Source organism: Rhinatrema bivittatum, chromosome 1, assembly GCF_901001135.1.
Source record: "Rhinatrema bivittatum chromosome 1, aRhiBiv1.1, whole genome shotgun sequence".
In the NCBI taxonomy this organism is placed as follows: domain Eukaryota; kingdom Metazoa; phylum Chordata; class Amphibia; order Gymnophiona; family Rhinatrematidae; genus Rhinatrema; species Rhinatrema bivittatum.
Genome location: NC_042615.1, coordinates 572,337,644 through 572,357,123, shown reverse-complemented (window position 1 = coordinate 572,357,123; position 19,480 = coordinate 572,337,644). Strand labels below are relative to the sequence as shown.

Sequence of the window (19,480 nt, the reverse complement as noted above, 5' to 3'; positions counted from 1 at the left end):
CAACCAGTCATCCAGGTAAGGAAATATCTGTATTCCTTTCCTTCTTAAATGGGCCACCGCTACCGCTAAACACTTCGTGAAGGCTCTCGGTGCAGACAGTAGTCTAAAACTGAGGACTTTGTACTGGTAACGATGCATATTGGCTTGAAAACAGAGGAAGTACCAGGAGGAGCGGTGCATCGGGATGTGGGAGTATGCATCCTTGAAATCCAGCGAGCAAGAAGAGTTGGATCAACTTGAGAGATGTCATCTTGAACTTCTCCTTCCGAATAAATTTGTTGAGAGCCCACAGGTCCAGGGTTGGGTGGAGCCCTCCTGACTTCTTGGGAATAAGGAAGTGTTGGGAATGGAATACCGTGACTAACCGGTGCCGAGGCACACACCGGACAGCTCTTTGATGAAGAAGGCTGTTTACTTCCTTGTGAAGCAGATGGCTATGCATGCGGGACTAAGGGGAATGTACTAGGTGCGGAAGGATGGGGCTGGCTCTGAAGTTCAGCGGGTATCCTTCTCTGACTGTTTAACACCCAATGATCTGAGGTAATTGCTTCCCAAGAATCATAGCAGAGCGATATCCTGCCCCCCCCCCCCCACTAGCAGTGGTAGAGGTGGCCCAGTTACCTTCAAAAACCCTGTTGGGGTTTGGCGTTGTTTTGTGGTTGCCACTGTCCCTGTGTTCTCTCTGGCTGCGGAGGTTGCGGTCTGCTTTGCTGGAAGGTCGGCGGGCGGTAAGGCACGTATGGCTTGAAGGGGTGCCTCTGGTAATTGCCTGCCAGTAATAGCCTGATAATATCTCCAGCCAGAGGGCTGCTGCTCCGCTGATGATGCTAGGGACAGGACTGCCACAGTCTGCTCTTTCAGGTGGGAGACTGTCTCCCATAGTTTGTCCCCGAACAAATTGTCGCCTTTACATGAGAGGTCTGCTGGTTTTTCATGATATTCTCCCACATGGCACTAGCTCGCAACCAGGCTGTTCTTCAGGCTCCTATTGCCCCCGCTGATGCACGGGCTGACGTCTCGAATACCTCATATAATCATATAGAGCAGATGCTGCAACCCCTCTTCCAGGTCGAAGAATGGCTGTGGAAGAGCTGCATCTGCCGAAGTGGATGCAAGGTGGGGTTTTAGAGACTACAAGCATTCATACAGATACTGAGTGATTATAAAACTGATGCTGTTGGATTTTTGCATTCAACATACCCACTTGGAAGGCCTTCTTTCCAAAGTCGTCCAAATACTTGAGTGAAGGCGGATCTTTTTTGAGCGCTTAATGGCCGACTCGACCACCACCGAGGCATGCGAAAGCTGGACTATGCCGTAGTATGATGATTGCCACATTCTGAACTTGAGGTTAGTTTTTCTGGAGGTTGGCTGACCAGAAAAAAGGGACTCCCAGGTCTTCACCATCACCGAATCCAAGACAGTGTGGGATAGTAAAGCCGTAGGCTCAGCTGGGACCTTGAATATTTTCAGAGTTTCCAATATCTGCTCGTGGATGTGGAACTTTCTTGGGCTCAATGTTGTGGTGAGTTCTTACATTTTTCAACAAACTTGGAGTAGGAAAGGTCCTCCAGGGACGAGGATGGTTCTGGCTGATCCTGTAGCGGGTCCGATGGGATCCCTGTAGATGAACCCAGCGAGGAAGGAGGGGAGTTTTCAGAACCCGTATCCGGTTGCAGGAAACACTGAGGGCATGAGCCAGGCTGTGCTCCCTCAGAGGTGGAGACGGGGACCTGGTGAGAGATATGCCAAAGAAGGGCTCAATGGGCAGCCCTTTTTGCTTTCGAAGGAAGAGAAGAATTGTGACAGGATTTCTGATATCTGTGACATGGCTTGTGATGCAAGCTCCCCCTGACCAGGGGTGGGACCCCACCCCCCTGTGACTGTGGTTTGATGGAATACTGCGGGCAGTAGAATGTTCAAGTCTGGACCCCTTGGATGATGTGTCAACACTTCGATTTTGTTAGACTTCTTATGTCTCTTCTTGAGGAGTTCTTGTAAATGAGGGAAACTCCTCTTCCTTTTGGACACAGAAGATATGTCTCCATAAACTCTTCCAGAGGAACCAGTGGAAAGATGTTCCGAGAGTGTCTTCACATCTGAGGACCCGAGTTCAGCCATCTCCACTGGAGCGAACATGACCTGAGGGTCCATGGCTGGTCCTGGCTTGTGGCGAGTCTTGTGAGCAGACTTGCTCAACAGCTGCTGAGTTAGACGCGACTCCTGGACCTTTTGCATTGTGTGCTTTGATGCCAGTGTCTGTGTCGTGCCTTGTCTTGCGTGCGTCGATGTGGCTGACGAAGCAGAACCAACGCACACTGCGTCGGAGGTCCTCGATGCATCCTAATGTCAAGTATGCAGATGCTTCATCTTCGATGATGTCATCAGAGGGAGGGCTTCCACGATGTGAGAAAAAAAAACACTGAAAAAGACTAGAAACGAAGATCCACGTGCAGCCTGCAGCGCGGAAAAAACAGACTGAAGGAGGAAGATGGCGCCGTGTGGGAAAGGACGTGCAGCTGCACAGAGCCAAAGCTCTGTGATCTTTGTGAAGCTCTGCCCAGGCCTCCCGGAGGATGTCCCAGATAGCATGACTAATTCAGCCTGCTAATCGATGGGGAACAAGGAACTCTGACTAATTCCCAGAGCCAGTCGGGTTTTCAGGATATTCACAGTGATGATGCATGAGAGAAATCTGGGTCACCAATGCTTGCAGTCAGTGTAAGTTTATTTCTTCTCTATGGATATCCTGAAAATTCAACTGACGTGTTTGGGAACCCAGAGCCCTTCATTTTGGAGTGAACTTGAAATGCTGCTGCCTCCTGATGGGATAAAATAATTTGCAAACTAGTTGTTGATCACAGAAACTCGGACAGCTGAAGGAATCATGATTCCTAATACAGACTTAACAGCTAATTTTAAACCACAACAAAATTAAATCCCCTGGACCTGACAGTGGTATTGAAGCAGGGTATTTCAGGCATACTGTGAAGGGTGGTCATCCCTGCTACTCACCTGGTATGATAGCATAATCTGTTCTGTTCTTTCGGATCTTGCATGGGAAAGGGAATCGTAGTTATAGTATCTAAAAAAATAAAAGGGACCACAAGTTAAGACACACTCATAAATTGATTCACTTGATAAACGTTTCAGCTAAGACGACTGGGGCATGTGAATTCTGTATAGAAAGAACTAGTTGAGATAGTCTGCTAACAGGGGAGCCAGCAAGAATCTCATCTTTCCTTCTTTGGGTGGTGAGGAAGATTAACTTGAACAATTTTAGGGCTAACTAAGAAGCCCTTCAATGTTTTTTTTATATGACATAGGAACAGCAGTGCCATATGAGATGAAAATCTTTATGGTGATAAATAGGAGCTTTGAAAATTCTAACAGTGCTAGAAGCTGATGTGGATTCAGGTTATATGGTTATGGTTTTGGGTATGGTGTGACAGCTGCTCTATTGGTGTCAACACAAGGACATTAGTGATCCTGCAAGTCTTACTCCTGGGGGAATTCTGCGCTACTGCAGAGCGCAGAATTTGCGCAGAATTCCCCCCCCCCCCCGTGCAGAAAATAGCAGAGGAGACCCTGGTATGCCGCGGCACACGTGATGCGCTCCGTTAGCGGCGAAGATGAAGGCCCGGCGCGCCGTTCACGGCGAAAAGGGAAAGTCCCAGTGTGCCATGAATGGACTGTGCTCTGCTCAAGGTGAAAATGGAAGGCCCCCGTGTGCTGCGAATGATGCGCCGGGCCTTCATCTTCACCGTGAACGGAGTGTGTCCCGCGGCATGCCAGTGAGAGAGAATGTGTGTGTGTGAGAGAGCGGAAGGTGACAGAGAGCATAGTTGGTAAGAGAGGGGTGGGGAGGGTGAGAGAGAGCATGGGAGGTAAGAGGGTGGGTGGAGGGGATGCTTGAGTGTGGGTTTCAGAGAGAGGGAGCCTATATGAGGGGAGGGGGGATGCTGGTGAGAGAGAATGTGTGTGTGTGAGAGAGGAGAGGGGGTGTGGGGGAGGGTGAGAGACAGCTTGGTAAGAGGGGGAGTGGGGTGGATGCTTGAATGTGGGTTTCAGAGAGGGAGTCTTTATGAGGGGATGTGTGTGCAAGAGAGTGAGGGAGCCTATATGAGGGTGTGTGTATATGGAAGGGACACAGTGAATTTCTAGGGAAATTCTGCTCAAAATATTTAAAATTCTGCAACTTTAAGTAATAACTTTTTTCTGTAATAATTTAAAATGTAATTACTTAGACTGTCATGTAAATTGTATTTTGACCAATATAAAGTCTGCAGAATTTTGCAGAATTTTCAGTTTTTGTGCACAGAATTTTAAATTTTTTTGTGCAGAATTCCCCCTGGAATATAGTCTTCATACATATGTCTGGGAATGGGGTGGGAAAAGCCAGCAGACTAGAAGAAAGCTGAACTACATATCCAAAGGTTTGTAGTGGATAACATTTCAAACACTCCTAATAGTAATAAAACAAAGCAAGTTGAAAATACAGGCAGCTAAAATAAAATAGAAATGAAAATGAAATAAAGTAAAAATATAAAAAATAAAATACGCCTTTTGCCATTGGCTCTTACATAAGAGGAGGACTTATGAAATTAAAAAGAACAAGAAGTTCATGCAGAATTAATGGAGCCTCCTTTTTGGAATGCATGTGCTTGAATTTCAAAAAGAAATGCTCAACGATAATGTGACTGCTGAAATGGTCTTGGCCCCTCTCTCTTCTTCCTTGTAAGAGTGATTTTTATTTATATTTTTTTTGTTTTCTAGTAGGTTGTAGTGAGGCATTGTGGATGTAAGGAACGTGTCCAGTTGTGTGTGTGTGTTTGAAATTTGGCACGGGAGGCAAAAGCTGCAGACAGGTGTGGTGGTTGTCTTGAACAAACCTTTTGTCTGTTGTAATGAAGCAAAAAATGCTATTTCTTGACTCTCTAGGAAACAGGAAATTAAACAAATTTTTCCCCCTTACATGGAGCTCCAGTGTGCAACTATTTGCTGATGAGTTTGGGTGTGCACTTGTATTACAGGGACGCTGCCTTTGGCGCCTGCAGTTTTAATCTGACCCTTCTTGACTGCTTTTTTGCAGTATATAAGGTGAGTGGGTTTTGTTCATTGCTTTACATTGTGAAGTACTTTTCAAGGGAGGAATTGGGTAGAGATGATACCCTTGGGCAACATAGATGTTTTAATGATGCAGGTGTTTGGGGTCTGCAAAGATCTCTTCCTTGAAGTGCTCTCAGTTTGTATCTCAGAACTTTTCACTACTATACTAGGCTGCCATCTCGACCCAGTTTTTTAGGTTTTTCTTCTTACAAACTTATTCTCTGTGGGCTAGCACAATACCCTTTGTTCTCTTTATGACTATGCTGAAATAGGAAAATTGGTTCTTACCTACTAATTTTCATTCCTGTAATACCACAGATCAGTTCAGACAAGTGGGTTTTGCATCCCTACCAGCAGATGGAGGCAGAGAACAAAACTTTGAGGCACTGCTACATAACTGAGTGCCACCTTCAGTCCCTCAGTATTGACCTGTACCCAAGCCAAAGATTAGAACCTAAAACCCTCTTCAGGGCGAACAGGTAAAGCAGGGCTGGAACCCCCCCCCCCCTGCATTGGAGCCTCTGTCACTTATTTATTTAAAAATTCTTTTTAAATAAATGTAGAAATTGCAGAAAACTCTTTGGAATATATTACATCAACTATCAGGCAGTGCAGTCTTTCGGCAGCGACGGGGAGGGTCTCTGGACTGATCTATGGTATTACAGGAACGAAAATTAGCAGGTAAGAACCAATTTTCCTTTTCTGTTCATACCCAGATCAGTCCAGACAAGTGGGATGTACCCAAGCACTCCTAAACTAGGCGAGAACCCGAAAGACCCGCATGCAGCACACACTCACCAAAGGATGCATCCTCTTGCGCTCACGTGTCCAAACGATAATGTCTGGTGAAAGTATGAAGCAAAGACCACATTGCTGCTCTACAAATCTCATGGGAAGATAGCAACTGACTCTACCCAAGAGGCCGCTTGCACTCTTGTAGAATGCGCTTTCAGCCGCACTGGAATCTTGCACCCTTATAAATATAAGCAGAGCAAATGGCCTCCTTCAGCCAACAAGCAGTCATGGCCTTTGAGGCCTTATCACCTTTCTTTGCGCCACCGAACAACACAAAAAGGTGATCTGAGCACCAAAACGAATTAGTGACCCTCCAGATACCACAGCAGAGACCATCACACATCCAAAAGATGCAGCGCTCTCTTGAGAATCCTTAGACCACTCCAGAAAAGCTGGAAGATCCACTGTCTGATAAACATGAAAAGAGGACACCACCATCGGCAAGAATGAAAGAACCATCTGCAACGTGACCCAATCATTAGAAATACGCAGAAAAGGTTCCCTGCACGATAGAGCCTGCAATTCCGAAAGCCATCTGGCAGAGCACATGGCCACCAGAAATAGTCTTTAATGTAAGGTCCTTCAACGTCGCCCTTCTCAAAGGCTCAAAGGGTGTGCCATAGAGCACTTGCAAAACCAGATTGAGGTTCCAATCTGGACACAACTTCCAAACTGGAGGCTGCAAATGCTTTACCCCTTTCAGTAATCGAAGCACATCAGGATGAGAGGCCAAAAGCCTCCCCCGCACCTTGCCCCTAAGGGAACCCAAAACGAATACCTGCATGCGGAGGGAGTTATAGGCCAAACCTTTAGGCAGTCCCTCCTGTAAAAAGGGTAAAATCTGAGGAATGTCAACAGATAGGGGAGCCAATTTCTTCTGTAGGCACCACGACGCAAAGACCTTCCAGACCCTGACATTTGCCATAGAAGTAGAGGGTCTTCGAGCCTGGAGGAGTGTAGAATTAACCTGTTCTGAATAGCCCATCAGACGCAACTGCTGCCTCAAAAGCCAAGCCACGAGACCAAAGTGATCCTCCCAATCTGAAAATATGGGCCCCTGCCACAGCAAGCGGAGCAGACAGAGGCCAACCTGAGGGGGTTCCTCTACAGTGAGATGCACGAGATCTGTGAACCATGGGCGCCGCAGCCACTCTGGCACCACTAGCACCACTGACCCCCGGAAGTGATGCTCAGCGTTGCCACAGGGGAAACACAGCAGAATCCCTGTTGGCCAAGGACACATCAGAGCATCCAGCCCTACCACACCTACCTCTCTTCTACAACTGAAAAACCTTGCCGTCTTTGCGGTGGACATATCCAACTGGGGGACGCCCCATCTGGCACAGATGCGATCCCAAGCTTCTGGGGACAACTCCCATCCCCCCCAGATCCAACTGCTGCTTGCTGAGGAAATCCGCCTATGCATTGTCCGCACCTGCAACATGAGACGCCACTATTCCCTCGAGATGGAGCTCCACCCAAACAACTGCCGAGTTTCCAGAGCCACCGCTTAACTCTTCTTTCCTCCTTGCAGGTTGATGTATGCCACTGTCGTTGCATTGTCCGAGAATACCTGAACCATCCTGCCTCTGATCCAGGGAAGGAAGGCCTCCAGTACCTATTGAACTGCCCTTATTTCCAGGCAAATGATGGACCAGGCCTGTCCTCTGCTGACCAAAGCCCTTGGGCAGACTGCCCCAGGCATACCGCTCCCCAACCTTTGAGACTGGTGTCCGTGGTCACCACACCCAGTCTGGGGTCTTCAGATCCATTCCCTTGTCCAGATTGTGATGCGACAGCCATCATGACAAGACTGGATATGGATTCTTGTAGAAGAGGCAAAGGCAGATGATACTCCTCAAACAAGGGAATCCACCTGAACAAGAGCGCATTCTGCAACGGTCTTATGGGTGCAAAGGCCCACGGAACCAAATCCAGTGTGGAAGCCAAGGACCCCAAAACCTGTAAATAATCCCAGACAGTTGACAGCGGCAGCCGAAGCAGCCGAGTCACCTGTACTCTTAACTTCGCCACCCTGTCCGAGGTCAAAAACACTCTGCCCTTCTAGATATTGAAAAGCGTCCCCAGATATTCCAGAGACTGGGAAGGCAACAGGTGACTTTTTGCCACATTTATCACCCATCCCAGCGACCGCAAGGTGCCTATGACTCGCTGGAGAGACCTCAAACACTTGTCCTCCATCGTCACACAAACGAACCAGTTGTCCAGATATGGATGAACCAACACCCCTTCTCTTCAAAGGGCTGCCACCAAGGCCACTCTGAAGGGAAGAGCACGAAACTGGAAGTGCTGCCCCAACACCATGAACCAAAGAAACTTCTGATGGTCCTGTCGAATGGGAATATGGAGATACGCCTCCATTAGGTTCAACAACGCCGAGAACTTTCTTCTGTGGAGCACCACAATCACCATTCTTAACGTCTCCATTCGAAAATGCAGAACCTTCAGGGCCCTGTTCACTTTTTCCAAGTTGAGAATGGACCAAAACATTCCTTCTTGGGATCCACAAACTAAATGGAGTACCTTCCCTGTCCCTGCTCCTCCCTCGGGACAGAAACTATTGCGTTTAAGCTTAGCAACCTCTGCAGAGTCCCCCACACTGCCCCTAGCTTGCTTTGAGAGACAACGTGGGACTCCAGAAAGGCTTCCATGACAGGGCGAGAAAATTCTAGCGTGTAGCTGTCTAGGATCACCTCTAGAACCCAGTGGTCTGAGGTAATCTTGACCCACTCCTCGTAAAAGCTGGACAATCTGCCCCTTACCGTTTCTACATAGGAATGGACGATGGTGGCTTAATTGCAATGACTTTCCACCACTGGCCCCTTGGCCTGCACCATCTCTGGAAGATCTGCAGGCGCCTCGAAAGGACTGCTGCTGTCCTACCATCTGCTTTGCTCCCGCACCAGAGGAGGGCTTGCCTGACCGGAACCTATGTGATTCCTGAAACCGGGATCGAGGCAGAAATACCTTCTTGCTGGTTTTCCTATCCTCAGGCAACCTGTTCCCTTTGGACTCCCCAAAGTCTTCATCAGCTGACCCAAATCCTCCCCAAAAAGGAGTTTCCCCTTAAAGGGAAGCTTACACAGTTGTGCCTTGGACCACATGTCCGCCGACCAATTTCGCAACCACAAAAGTCTGCGAGCCGCTGCTGCCGAGACCATGCTTCTGGCCAAAGTGTACACCAAGTCATAAAGAGCATCCACGACGTAAGCCACTCCAGCCTCCAAGCATGCTGACTGCAGAGAACAGACATCCCATGATGAGGCTTGCTCATGCTGCCACTAATTGCAGCTTGGAGACTCAAAGCAGAAACATCGAACATCCGCTTCAATTAAATCTACAACTTACAGTCCTGAACATCCTTCAGGGCAGCAGTTCCGGCCACCGGGATGGTCAACTTCTTGGTCACCACTGAAACCGCCGCATCCACCTACAGCACCTGCAGGAGATCCAAGGTCTCCTCCATCAGGGGGTAAAGCATAGCCAAGGCCCTGCCGACCTTTAGACCCACTTCTGTAATGTCCCACTCCCGGTACACCAACTTGCAAACCTTCTTAGGTAAGGGAAAAGCACTAGGAAGGCCCCGCAGCCCATCCAGGACTGGATTCACGCCCTCATTATCCAACTCCTGAGTCATATTAACTCCTAATTCCTGCAACACCTGAGGAATAAGGGTATGCAGTTCGTCCTTAAACAAGTTGACCACCCTAGGGTCATCCCCTTCTGGCACAGGAAACTCATCCAGTTCCAGATCATCCTTATTTGCATTCGGGGTCTCATCCGTGTCCACATCCGGATCGGCCCCCTGCAAATTTAAAGGTTCCTCCAGCAAATCATCAGAATCTTCCCCATCCCTGGGATCAGCCTCCGAACCTGCTTGACCCCAAACCCAGGCATTGCAGCAGATCCCCGGACCCTCCAGAAGGGGACCACCTTAGGACTTTGGGAAGCATGGTGGAGGAGCAGAATGAACTCCAGTGAGAAATCTTCGGGATCCTCAGCCCCCCTGTTCAAGAAGGCTGCCATCCGAATTCCCTTCCCCATCCTGACCCTCCTGCACCACAGGCGACAGAGGGGGAGGGGAATCCCTGGAGTCTCTGGCAGTTGTGCTCAAGGCTATCCCCCGAAGGCCCCCCTGGGACTGTAAGTGCAACCCCCGATGAAGGGTCCTCTTCTTCATGCCCCCCCCCCCCCCCCCAATCAAGGTCCTTTCATCTTCTGCCATGCAGCCAGAGCACAGGGAACTACTGCTAAGCTGTGCAGACCAGACCCTGCAGGCCGCAACACGCAGCTTTGGCGCCATTAGACAATTGGTGCACTCCAACGCAGGCCGTGCATACGGCTGAAAACGCGGCGCCATGCGTGCACACATCATGCCCAGCAGGCCACACATCCGGCTGCAACGCCACGCATCACAAACCAAAAAATAGGCCTGGGTGGTGCATAGGAAAAAACACGAGGGTCGCTGGCGCAGCGACACCGGAGCCCCACGGCAGTGGCCTGAACGGCGCACAAAGCAAACTTAAGTTGCACCCATGGCTCCCTACCAGCTCAGCCGTGATCTCCTTCAAACCCCCCCGGGGAGAAGGGACGAGGGAATCCCCCCCTCCCAACCTCCCCCTCCTGAAAGTGCCGACAGTTCCCAGTATCCTAGGTGCACTTGTCGCCTTAGACTGCTCCTTTGGCAGCTGCAACAACAACAACAAAAAAAAAAATTTTTTAACAGCTTAAAAGGCAAACAGGCCAGCCCAAGACTCAGGAGGAGACATCCAGAGCCCTGAGGGAGCCAGTCCTCCAGCTATCAGGACCTCCGGCTAAGCGAGGACAAACACCAGCCAGGGGTTTCCAGCCCCCCAGTTGCTCTGTTCCACCTGAGGGATGGTCCACGAAGGAGCCTAACTCCTCAGGGAGCTTCCGAAATGTCCAATATTTTTCTCTCTCAAAACTATTCTAGTCTTTTTTTTTTTTTTGTCAGACTGCAGGTTTCCATCTCTGCTGGAGACAGAAATACTGAGGGACGGCAGGTGGCACTCAGTTATGTAGCAGCACCTCGAAGTTTTGTTCTCTGCCTCCATCTGCTGTTAGGGATGCAAAACCCATTTGTCTGGACTGATCTGGGTATGAACAGGAATGATAGTTCTCATTCCTTGTAAATTCTTAGCTTGCCGATTAGTAGCCTGTTTCGAGGAGTGGTTTATTTTATTTTATTTTTTTAAAGCTCCCTTTGTGGCTGGCAATGCTATTTCTGGCTTTGGCGAAAAGATTAGAGACCCATCTCCATGAATAAAAGTTTGTCAAATGAGATTTGATTTTTAAATACAATGCTTAGAGAAATTGATAAAGAAGTAGCCCAAAAGCAAAAGTGGGGAGAGGCGTCTAGCAAAACAGAAAGGAGGTACATTTCATAGCTTTCATCACACCCAGAACAATGATTGGGAGCTGTTCTCCTTGCACAAATCTGGCCCAGATTTGGCAGGCATGCTGGAATTCCAGCAATACAGTTGCTTACAAAATTTCAGTCTTAGGCTTGCTTGAGGGCTTCCAATCTATGCCTATGGACAGACAGCAGAAGCAATAGTTGCTAAGCATTGGTGACATACTACTCCTGGGGTAATGCTGCATTGTGCAGTTGTGCAGAATTTATGCAGAATTCTGCATTTGCGCCCTAGAATTAGGTATAGGGACCAGGAAGCAGCAGCAGAAACAGCAGTGGAAGCCTGCACAGGATGGAAGAGAAGAAAGAGAATAGTCTGTATCAACTGAAAGTGAGAAAGGAGCAGCGGCGGTGTGGCCTAAGTGGATCGGAAGAGAGTTGGGAGAGTTAGTGTTGGCTCACGCAGGCCAGAAGAGATCAGCCTGCAGTGTCCGCCTTGGCCTGCGTGCCCCAAACAAAGGAGAGAGGAATTGGGATCCGGTGGAGCCCGAACGAACAAGGTAGACGGCGAACCTTGGGGGGAAAGTAGGAGAGAACTGGTGGGGTCTTCAAAAAGGGGGGGGGGGGGGGGGTGGAAGCTGTCAGACAGAGAAAGCTAGAAAATCTTGTTGGGATGAGGGGTGGGAGAGAGAGGGAGAGCAGAAAGAGAGAGCTGAGGAGGGGTTCGAGCTTTGTCAGAGGCTTCCTGAGGAGCGGAGAAAGAACAAGGAGGGGTTTGAATCTGGTGTGGCAGAGTGAAAGCTAGTTGCTATGGGAGAAGTGTCAATCCTGGGCAGGGGGGGGGGAGGGAGAGTCAGGAGGGGGAGAGTTGGTGAGTAAATTAGGGAATTGAATTGAGTGGGAGGACAGGTCAAGCATGGGGAAGGGGTTCAAGCCATAAGAGGGAGAGGGCTGGAAAGGATTGTTGAGCCTTGGGGGAGGGGGAGAGCAATCTGAAGAGGCCAGGACTTACGAAAAAATCTGCACTTAAACTTAAGAATTTTTAAGGGGATGGGTATTGATGAATATGCGATTGAACTGTTTTCTTTTTGGTTTTTTGTTTGATATTTAATAAATACTAAATTGAAAAAAAATATTCTGCTTCCTTGAGTAATTTTTTTCTATATTGCATTCTAAATTAAATTACCCAAAGACAGCGACTATATTGTGGTGTTTGAACAAATATCTGAATTTTAAAATGGGCACTGAATTCCTCTAGGAGTAAAATACATCTAGGTTTCCTAAACCAATTAAAGATGTCTAGGAGCAGATTCCAGGCATCTGAAGGAAAGAGACCTATGGGGCCCTGAAAGCTTTTGAACAGTAATGTGTGTGTAAAAATGTCTTTTCTTGCTCAGTTTGGACAATTTGGATATTGTGTTATGCTTATCTGTGTACTGTAATGCAAAACCTGTCTGTGCCATGTGTGACTCGTGCTGGCAGACCTAGGAGTTGTGCTTTCTTGTAGGGCTTTGATTAGTTACACATTCTTTATTGTATGCTTCAGGCTTCACAGTACAGCTTTCTGGACTTCAACAGCTTTGATATAGATGAGTATGAACATTATGAGGTAAACTTTGACTTTTTATAAGAGTTTCTGTATTCTAACCTGACTTTGTCTAGGACTTTTAATGTTTTAAAAGGCCAAATGGAGTGCAGTTTTAACAAAAGACACTGGCCAGTCACACCCAGCGAGACATCAAATTTCTAGTCACCACTTTTCGCTAGAAATTCAGACCTGGCAAGTGATTCACCAGTCCTGGTAATTGCTGCTGTAGCATGAGCAGGAAATAGGTCTCTCCAGCACTGCTGCTGCTCCCGTCTCCTCCTGCAGCATATTTGTGGACAGAATGAGAACTAATAATCAGTAGGCCACAGGAGAAGACGGGAGCAGCAGCACCGAAGAAAAGCAGTTTTCCTAGCGTATAGACCAGTAGTTCCCAACCCTGTCCTGGGGACCCCCCCCAGCCAGTTGGGTTTTCAGGATATCCACAATGAAACATGCATGAGAGAATTTGCATGTTATTAGTCCTGGGGGAATTCTGCGCTACTGCGGAGTGCAGAATCCCCCCCCCCCCCCCCCCGTGCAGAATTGCCAAATTCTATGCAGAAAATAGCAGAGGAGACCCCGGCATACCGCGAAGGGAGCGCATCCAGCGTGTGCCGCGGGATGCACTCCGCTCACAGCGAAGATGGAAGGCCCCGGTGAGAGAGCATGGGAGGTAAGAGCGGGGGGGAATGCTTGAGTGTGGGTTTCTGAGAGAGGGAGCCTATATGAGGGGAGGGGTGTGGGGGAGAGGCGGGTGAGAGAGCAAGAGGGTGTGAGAGAGCATGGGAGGTAAGAGAGGGGTGGTGGTGCTTGTGTGGGTTTCAGAGGGAGCCTATATGAGGGGAGGGTGAGAGAGCAGGAGGGTGTGAGAGAGAGTGGGAGGGGATGCTTGAGTGTTGGTTTCAGAGAGAGGGAGCCTATATGAGGAGATCGTGAAGGAGTGTGTATGAGAGAGTGGGAGCTCATGTGTATGAAAAAGGGTGTATGTATGTGTGCGAGAGAGTGAAGGAGCCTGTATGAGGGTGTGTATGTGTATTAGAGAGAGGGAGCATGTGTGTGAGAGAGGGAGGGACAGAGGGAGCCTGTGTGAGGGGCAGTACTGAGAATGGGGTCAAACTCTGGGACTGGCAATAGAGTGGAAGGGGTTGAGCCTAGAGGTGGAGGGGAGAGATACTGGCAGGTGGAGGACTTTGGATCCGAGAGGGCAAAGTGGCCAGGGAAGTAGGGAGAGAGACTGAAAGGGACAATTTTACAGTGAATTTCTAGGGAATTCTGCTCAAAATATTTAAAGTTTCGCATCTTTAAGTAATAACTTTTTTCTGTATTAATTTAAAATGTAATTACTTAGACTGTCATGTCAATTGTTATTTTGACCAATATAAAGTTTGCAGATTTTAAGTTTTTGTGTGCAGAATTTTACATTTTTTGTGCAGAATTCCCCCAGGAGTAATGTTATGGAGGCAGTGCATGCAAATTTCCTCTCATGCATATTCATTGTGGATATCCTGAAAACCCGACCAGCTCGAGGTGCCCAGGACAGGATTGGGAACCACTGCTAGAGACAGATTCAGGACAAGTAGGTTTATGTTCCCCTGCCAGCAGATGGAGATAGAGCAAGCTGATGTCACAGTATATTTAACCCTACAGTGACCCCAGCCTGCCAGTATTCTACATCTCCAGCAGATGGTGGACATGCATCTCCCTATGGGGTTTGCTTTGAACATTTTGAAAGGAAAAATTTGAAATTCTAAATTCAGGAAAAGAAAGCCGGGCTCTCCTGCAGTGATACCTAAAGGTCCCTCCCCCAGTTCCTGAGGCGATTTCCATGGTCCCTCAGAGGGTCTTGGTCTGGTTGCTGGGTTTCCCAGCGTGGACTTAGCTGCTAGTTCAGCTGAAAGGCAGAGGGTGTAGGAGGCTGAACATCGTGGTGACGGCAGATGCCCTGTCTTCCCTCAGCTGGAGACTGTCTCTGTACTCGGCCAGTAAATGCTGAGCTCAGGTAAGGTTTAAAAAAAAAAAAAAAAAAAAGAAGAGAAAGTTGTCCCTGAATCAGAGTTAGAGGGGTTTCAGGACTTCCTCCAGTCTCCGTTCTCGGCAGGCCGTGCCAACGTTCGTTCCCATACCCATTGGACTTGGGAACTGGGCAGCCTGGTGGATTGAGTCTCCCCTGGTGGGCTAAGCCCCGCACTTATGCTTTTTCTTGCACACTGTGTGGTAGGCCGCAGTGGCCGTTTTCACGCGCTCTTGTGCATGTTCTGCTGCCCTCTATAGGCCGTCTGTATGCTCAGTGTGTTGGCTCTGCGCACATGTTATGTGCTCTGTTTTTACGCGTGCTTTTTACATGCACAAACATTTTTACGCGCTTAACTTGGCACACAGGTTGTGTGTGTGCCTTGCCATGCTCATTTTTTGGGCACATTTCATTTTTGAGCGCAAGCCGTTCTGACGAATATTCCAGTCCTATACTTAAGTGCCAGTGCTCACCACTGTTTGTTCCCAACAGGAATCTGTATGGCACTGATGATGTGGTTGATCCTGATTCCCTGGAACATGGGGAAATTCCTCCAGGGCTGGAACTGGATCGAAGCATGTTGCGGCTCTTTCATAGAGATGAACTGCTGGCCCTGATTTCCCAGATCTTTAAACAGCTGGGTGTTCCTGATTCGTATGTTATGTCAAAGCCGAGGAAAAATACCATTTTGATTTCCTTACGGTAAAGCCTCTTGTTTTTTCCTTGTGACGGATGCCATCCAGGAATTGAATGATCTGGAATAGGATGCCCAGAGGCAAATTTTAAAGGGGGGTCAGACATTGGAAGGTTGTGAGAGAACGTTTGCGTTTTATCAAAGTGAATGCTCTGGTATGGGCTGTGTCTAAGCGGACGACTATCCCCGTAGAGGGCGAAGCGGTCTTGATGGATGAGGCTATTCTTAATCAAGCCTTTGAGGCAGTGGTGATGAATTTACAGATTGCCTCCTATTGCGCCATAGTGGCGAGATCTTGTCTCCTTCTCTCTCAGGAGATTGAGTCTGGAGGGAATTCCAGAGCAGTTGTGGAGCCTACTGGTCAGCTGGCACAGCTTCCAAAGCCAATCTTACCAAGCTGCCCTTTAAAGGCTTGCTCTTGTTTGGGAGTGAGTTGGAGAAACTGGCCAGTAAGTGGGGCGAGTCTCCAGTGCCTCGGTTGCTGGAGGATAAGAAACAATTACAGCGCCCCTTTAGTATGAGGGGTCGTTTCCGGAATTCCAGGCATTTTTGTCCCCATAGAGGTACAACCTTTCAGTGGACTCTGCCTTTCGGTAGGTCTCAGTCCTTTCATCCCCAACAGCCCAAGAGAGGAGCGGGCTTGGGAGTGGACCTTCCCAATGAAGGTTTGCTGACCCACCTTCCAGAACAGGAAATAGGGGGGGATGTCTCACTCTTATCAGAGGTGGGTCGAGATAATGTCAGACCAATGGGTCCTGGAAGTGATACGCGAAGGGTATGCACTGGAATTTCACTGTATTCCTCGGGATCTGTTCATGGTGTCCCCTTGCCACTCCCCGCAGAAGAAGTAGGCAGTAGAGTTCACGCTTCAAAGTCTTGTCAGACTGAGGGCTGTGGTTCCGGTGCCCAAGACTCAAGAAAGTATGGGGCAATATTCCATTTATTTTGTTGTTCCCAAGATGGAGGGCTCCCTTCGTCCCATCTTGAATCTCAAGAGAGTCAACTGTCACTTTGAAGGTGACTAATTTGCGAATGGACACCTTACGCTCTGTAATAATGGCGGTGCACTTGGGGGAATTTCTGATCTCCTTGGATCTGTCAGAGGCTTACTTTCATTTTCCCATCCGATTAGAACACCAACGCTTTCTACGTTTACGGTGTTTGGGCGCCATTATCAGTTTCGGGTGCTGCCTTTTGGTCTAGCCACAGTTTCCAGAACATTTTCCAAGATTATGGTGGTGGTAGCAGCGGCCTTGTGAAAAAGAAGGAATCCTGGTGCATCCGTATTTGGATTACTGGCTGATTCGAGCCAAGCGTCGGGAAGAGAACAGTCTGGTGACACTCAATGTGATCTCCTTATTGCAGGAGCTCAGTTGGGTGGTGAACCTGACCAAAGAGCAATCTTCAACCATCCCAGTCGGAGTATCTGGGGGTCCAGTTCGACACGAGACAAGACAGAGTTCTCCCACAGGAAATTCAGATCCAGAGATTGTGTCAAGTGCGTCAGTTGGTGAACATGATACCGCCGACAGATTTCTACCCTGGACGAGATACAGTGGGCAGGGGCGCATATGCGGTGTCTTCAGCGTTCTCTGTTATCTCGTTGGAACCCACAGTGTTAGGATTATGTGATTTGGCTCCACTTGCTGATAGAAATCTGCTCCCACCTCCAGTGGTGGGAGGATCATCTGGTTGGTCCGACCTGGTTGGTTCTCATGACAGATGCAAGTCTCCACAGTAGGGGGAGCCCAGGGGCACTGGAATGCCAGAGTCCCGCTGGAACATCAGTTGCCTCCGGGCGGTATGGCTGGCATGCTTACAGTAAAGCCACAGGCTGCGGAATCAAGAGGTTCACGTGATGAGACAACGAGACAACATTGGCCTGTATCAAACGCCATGGAGGAACCAAGAGCCAGCAAGTGTCACTGGAAATAAACCAGCTGATGGAATGGGCGGAAGGTCATCTACAAATAATCTCGGCCTGTCACATGGCAGAAAAAGACAACATAAGAGCGGACTTTCTCAGCAGGGAGAGTCTGGACCCAGGAGAGAGTGGGTGTTATCAGCCGAGGTGTTTCAGCTGATTGTGGATCGCTGGGGCCTTCTGTTCCTAGACCTGCTGGCGACTTCTCGAAATGTGAAGGTTCCTTGATTCTACAGTCATAGGAGAGATCCCTGATTCTGGGAATAGATGTTGTACGGGTCTGGCCGGAGGACAGATTGCTTTATGCCTTTCCTCCGTGGCCCTTGCTGGGCAGAATAATTTGCAAGGTCAAAGGCTACAGGGGGCTAGTACCTCCTGGTGGCACTGACCTGGCCCAGGTGTCCGTGGTATGCAGATTTGCAATGACTCCTAATGGAGGCCCCTCTTCGTCTTCCGCCGCACATGGATCCGCTTCAGCAGGGACCGGTTCTTCATGAGGATCCGACTCTATTCTATCTTACGGTATGGCCCTTGAGAGCGCTCGTCTGTTAAAGTGTGGTTATTCCTTTGCAATGATTGCTACTTTATTCCACGCTCGCAGGTTCTCCATTTCCTTGGCTTATATGCGGGTTTGGAGAGTTTTTGAGGCCTGGTGTGAGGAGCGTGGTGTTCTTCCTCGTTCAGCTAAGATCCCTCTCATTCTGGACTTTTTGCAGGATGGATTGCAAAAAGGCTTGACCCTTAATTCCTTGAAGGTGCAGGTTGCAGCTCTTGCCTGTTTCAGAGGCCTGGTGAATGGTGTTCCTTTGTCGTCTCATCCTGATGTGGCCCAGTTTTTGAAGGGGGTGAAGCACCTTAGGACTCCCTTGAGGGTACTGGTTCCATTGTGGAGTCTTAATTTGGTGCTGGACTTTTTGGCGGGCCCTATGTTCTGATCACTGCATAGCTTTTCCTTACGGTTGTTGACTTTGAAGACTGTTCCTGGTGGCTATATGTTCTGCACATCAGATTTCTGAGCTGCAGGCCTTGACTTGCTAGGAACCTTTCCTTCGGGTGACTTCGGGGGCGTTACAGCTGCTTACTGTTCAATCCTTCTTGTCCAAGGTAGTCTTGGACTTTCATTTGAATCAGTCCATCTCCTTGCCATCCCTGGATAAGGTTAGGGATGCAGGGGAGTTTCACCTTTTGTGCTCCTTGGATGTTAAGCGTCTTGTCGTGCGGTATCTGGAGGTCTTTAAGTCTTTTCGAAAGACGGATTGCCAGTTTGTTCTCCATGGTGGGAGTAAGGGCGCTCCGGCTTCGCGGGCTTCCATAGCTCTTGGATTAAGGAGGTGGTCACGGCTGCGTATGTGGATGCTGGAAAGCCGTTGACTACTCAGGTTAGGGCTCATTCCACTAGAGCACAGGCAGTGTTGTGGGCGGAGGTTAGTCTGTTGTTTCCTGTCCATATCTGCTGAGCTGTGACGTGGTCCTCCTTATCCACTTTTTTCACGTGTTATTGTCTGGACGTGCAGGCCCGGGAGGATGCAGCCTTTGCACATGCAGTGTTGATTGGACCATGGGAGCCTCCCATCCTGTTGGGGAGTAGTTTTGGTACATCCCACTGGTCTGGAGTCCATCTGTCTACACCAGAGCTTTCCAAACTTTTCATGTTGGTGACATACTTTTTAGACAAACATAATTTCACGACACAGTAATTCAATCTACTAGCAAACCAGAGGTTAAAGGTTAAGAACATTAATACATCACCTACGGGAATAACAGAACAAAGCTGGACTACTACTACAGAGAAACTACACGCTAGCAGAAATACTACATTTCAGTCACACACAGGCAAAACAGAAACTGATCTTTACCTAATATAGAAATAAGAGACCACAAATTAGAAACAGAAACATGCAGATAAAAACAAAATAGCCTGAGAAACTAAAGTCTCTGAACAGTGGAATTCTGAAGAAAGAGAA

The 19,480-nt window shown here is 48.6% G+C and overlaps 1 protein-coding gene across 9 annotated transcripts in view; it reads left to right on the top strand.

The window, feature by feature from the left end:
• The window catches only part of CDC14B (cell division cycle 14B), a 283,418-nt gene that overhangs the window by 109,460 nt on the left and 154,478 nt on the right, over positions 1–19,480 (top strand). For all 9 annotated transcript variants that reach the window (XR_003858911.1, XM_029617847.1, XM_029617825.1 and 6 more), the window contains exons 6-7: positions 5,034–5,100; positions 12,846–12,908. Coding sequence is in view for 8 of the 9 variants with exons in the window: in XM_029617847.1 (XP_029473707.1) it covers positions 5,034–5,100; positions 12,846–12,908 (130 nt within the window). In the remaining variant the exon portion in view is untranslated. The remainder of the gene's footprint in view (positions 1–5,033; positions 5,101–12,845; positions 12,909–19,480) is intronic.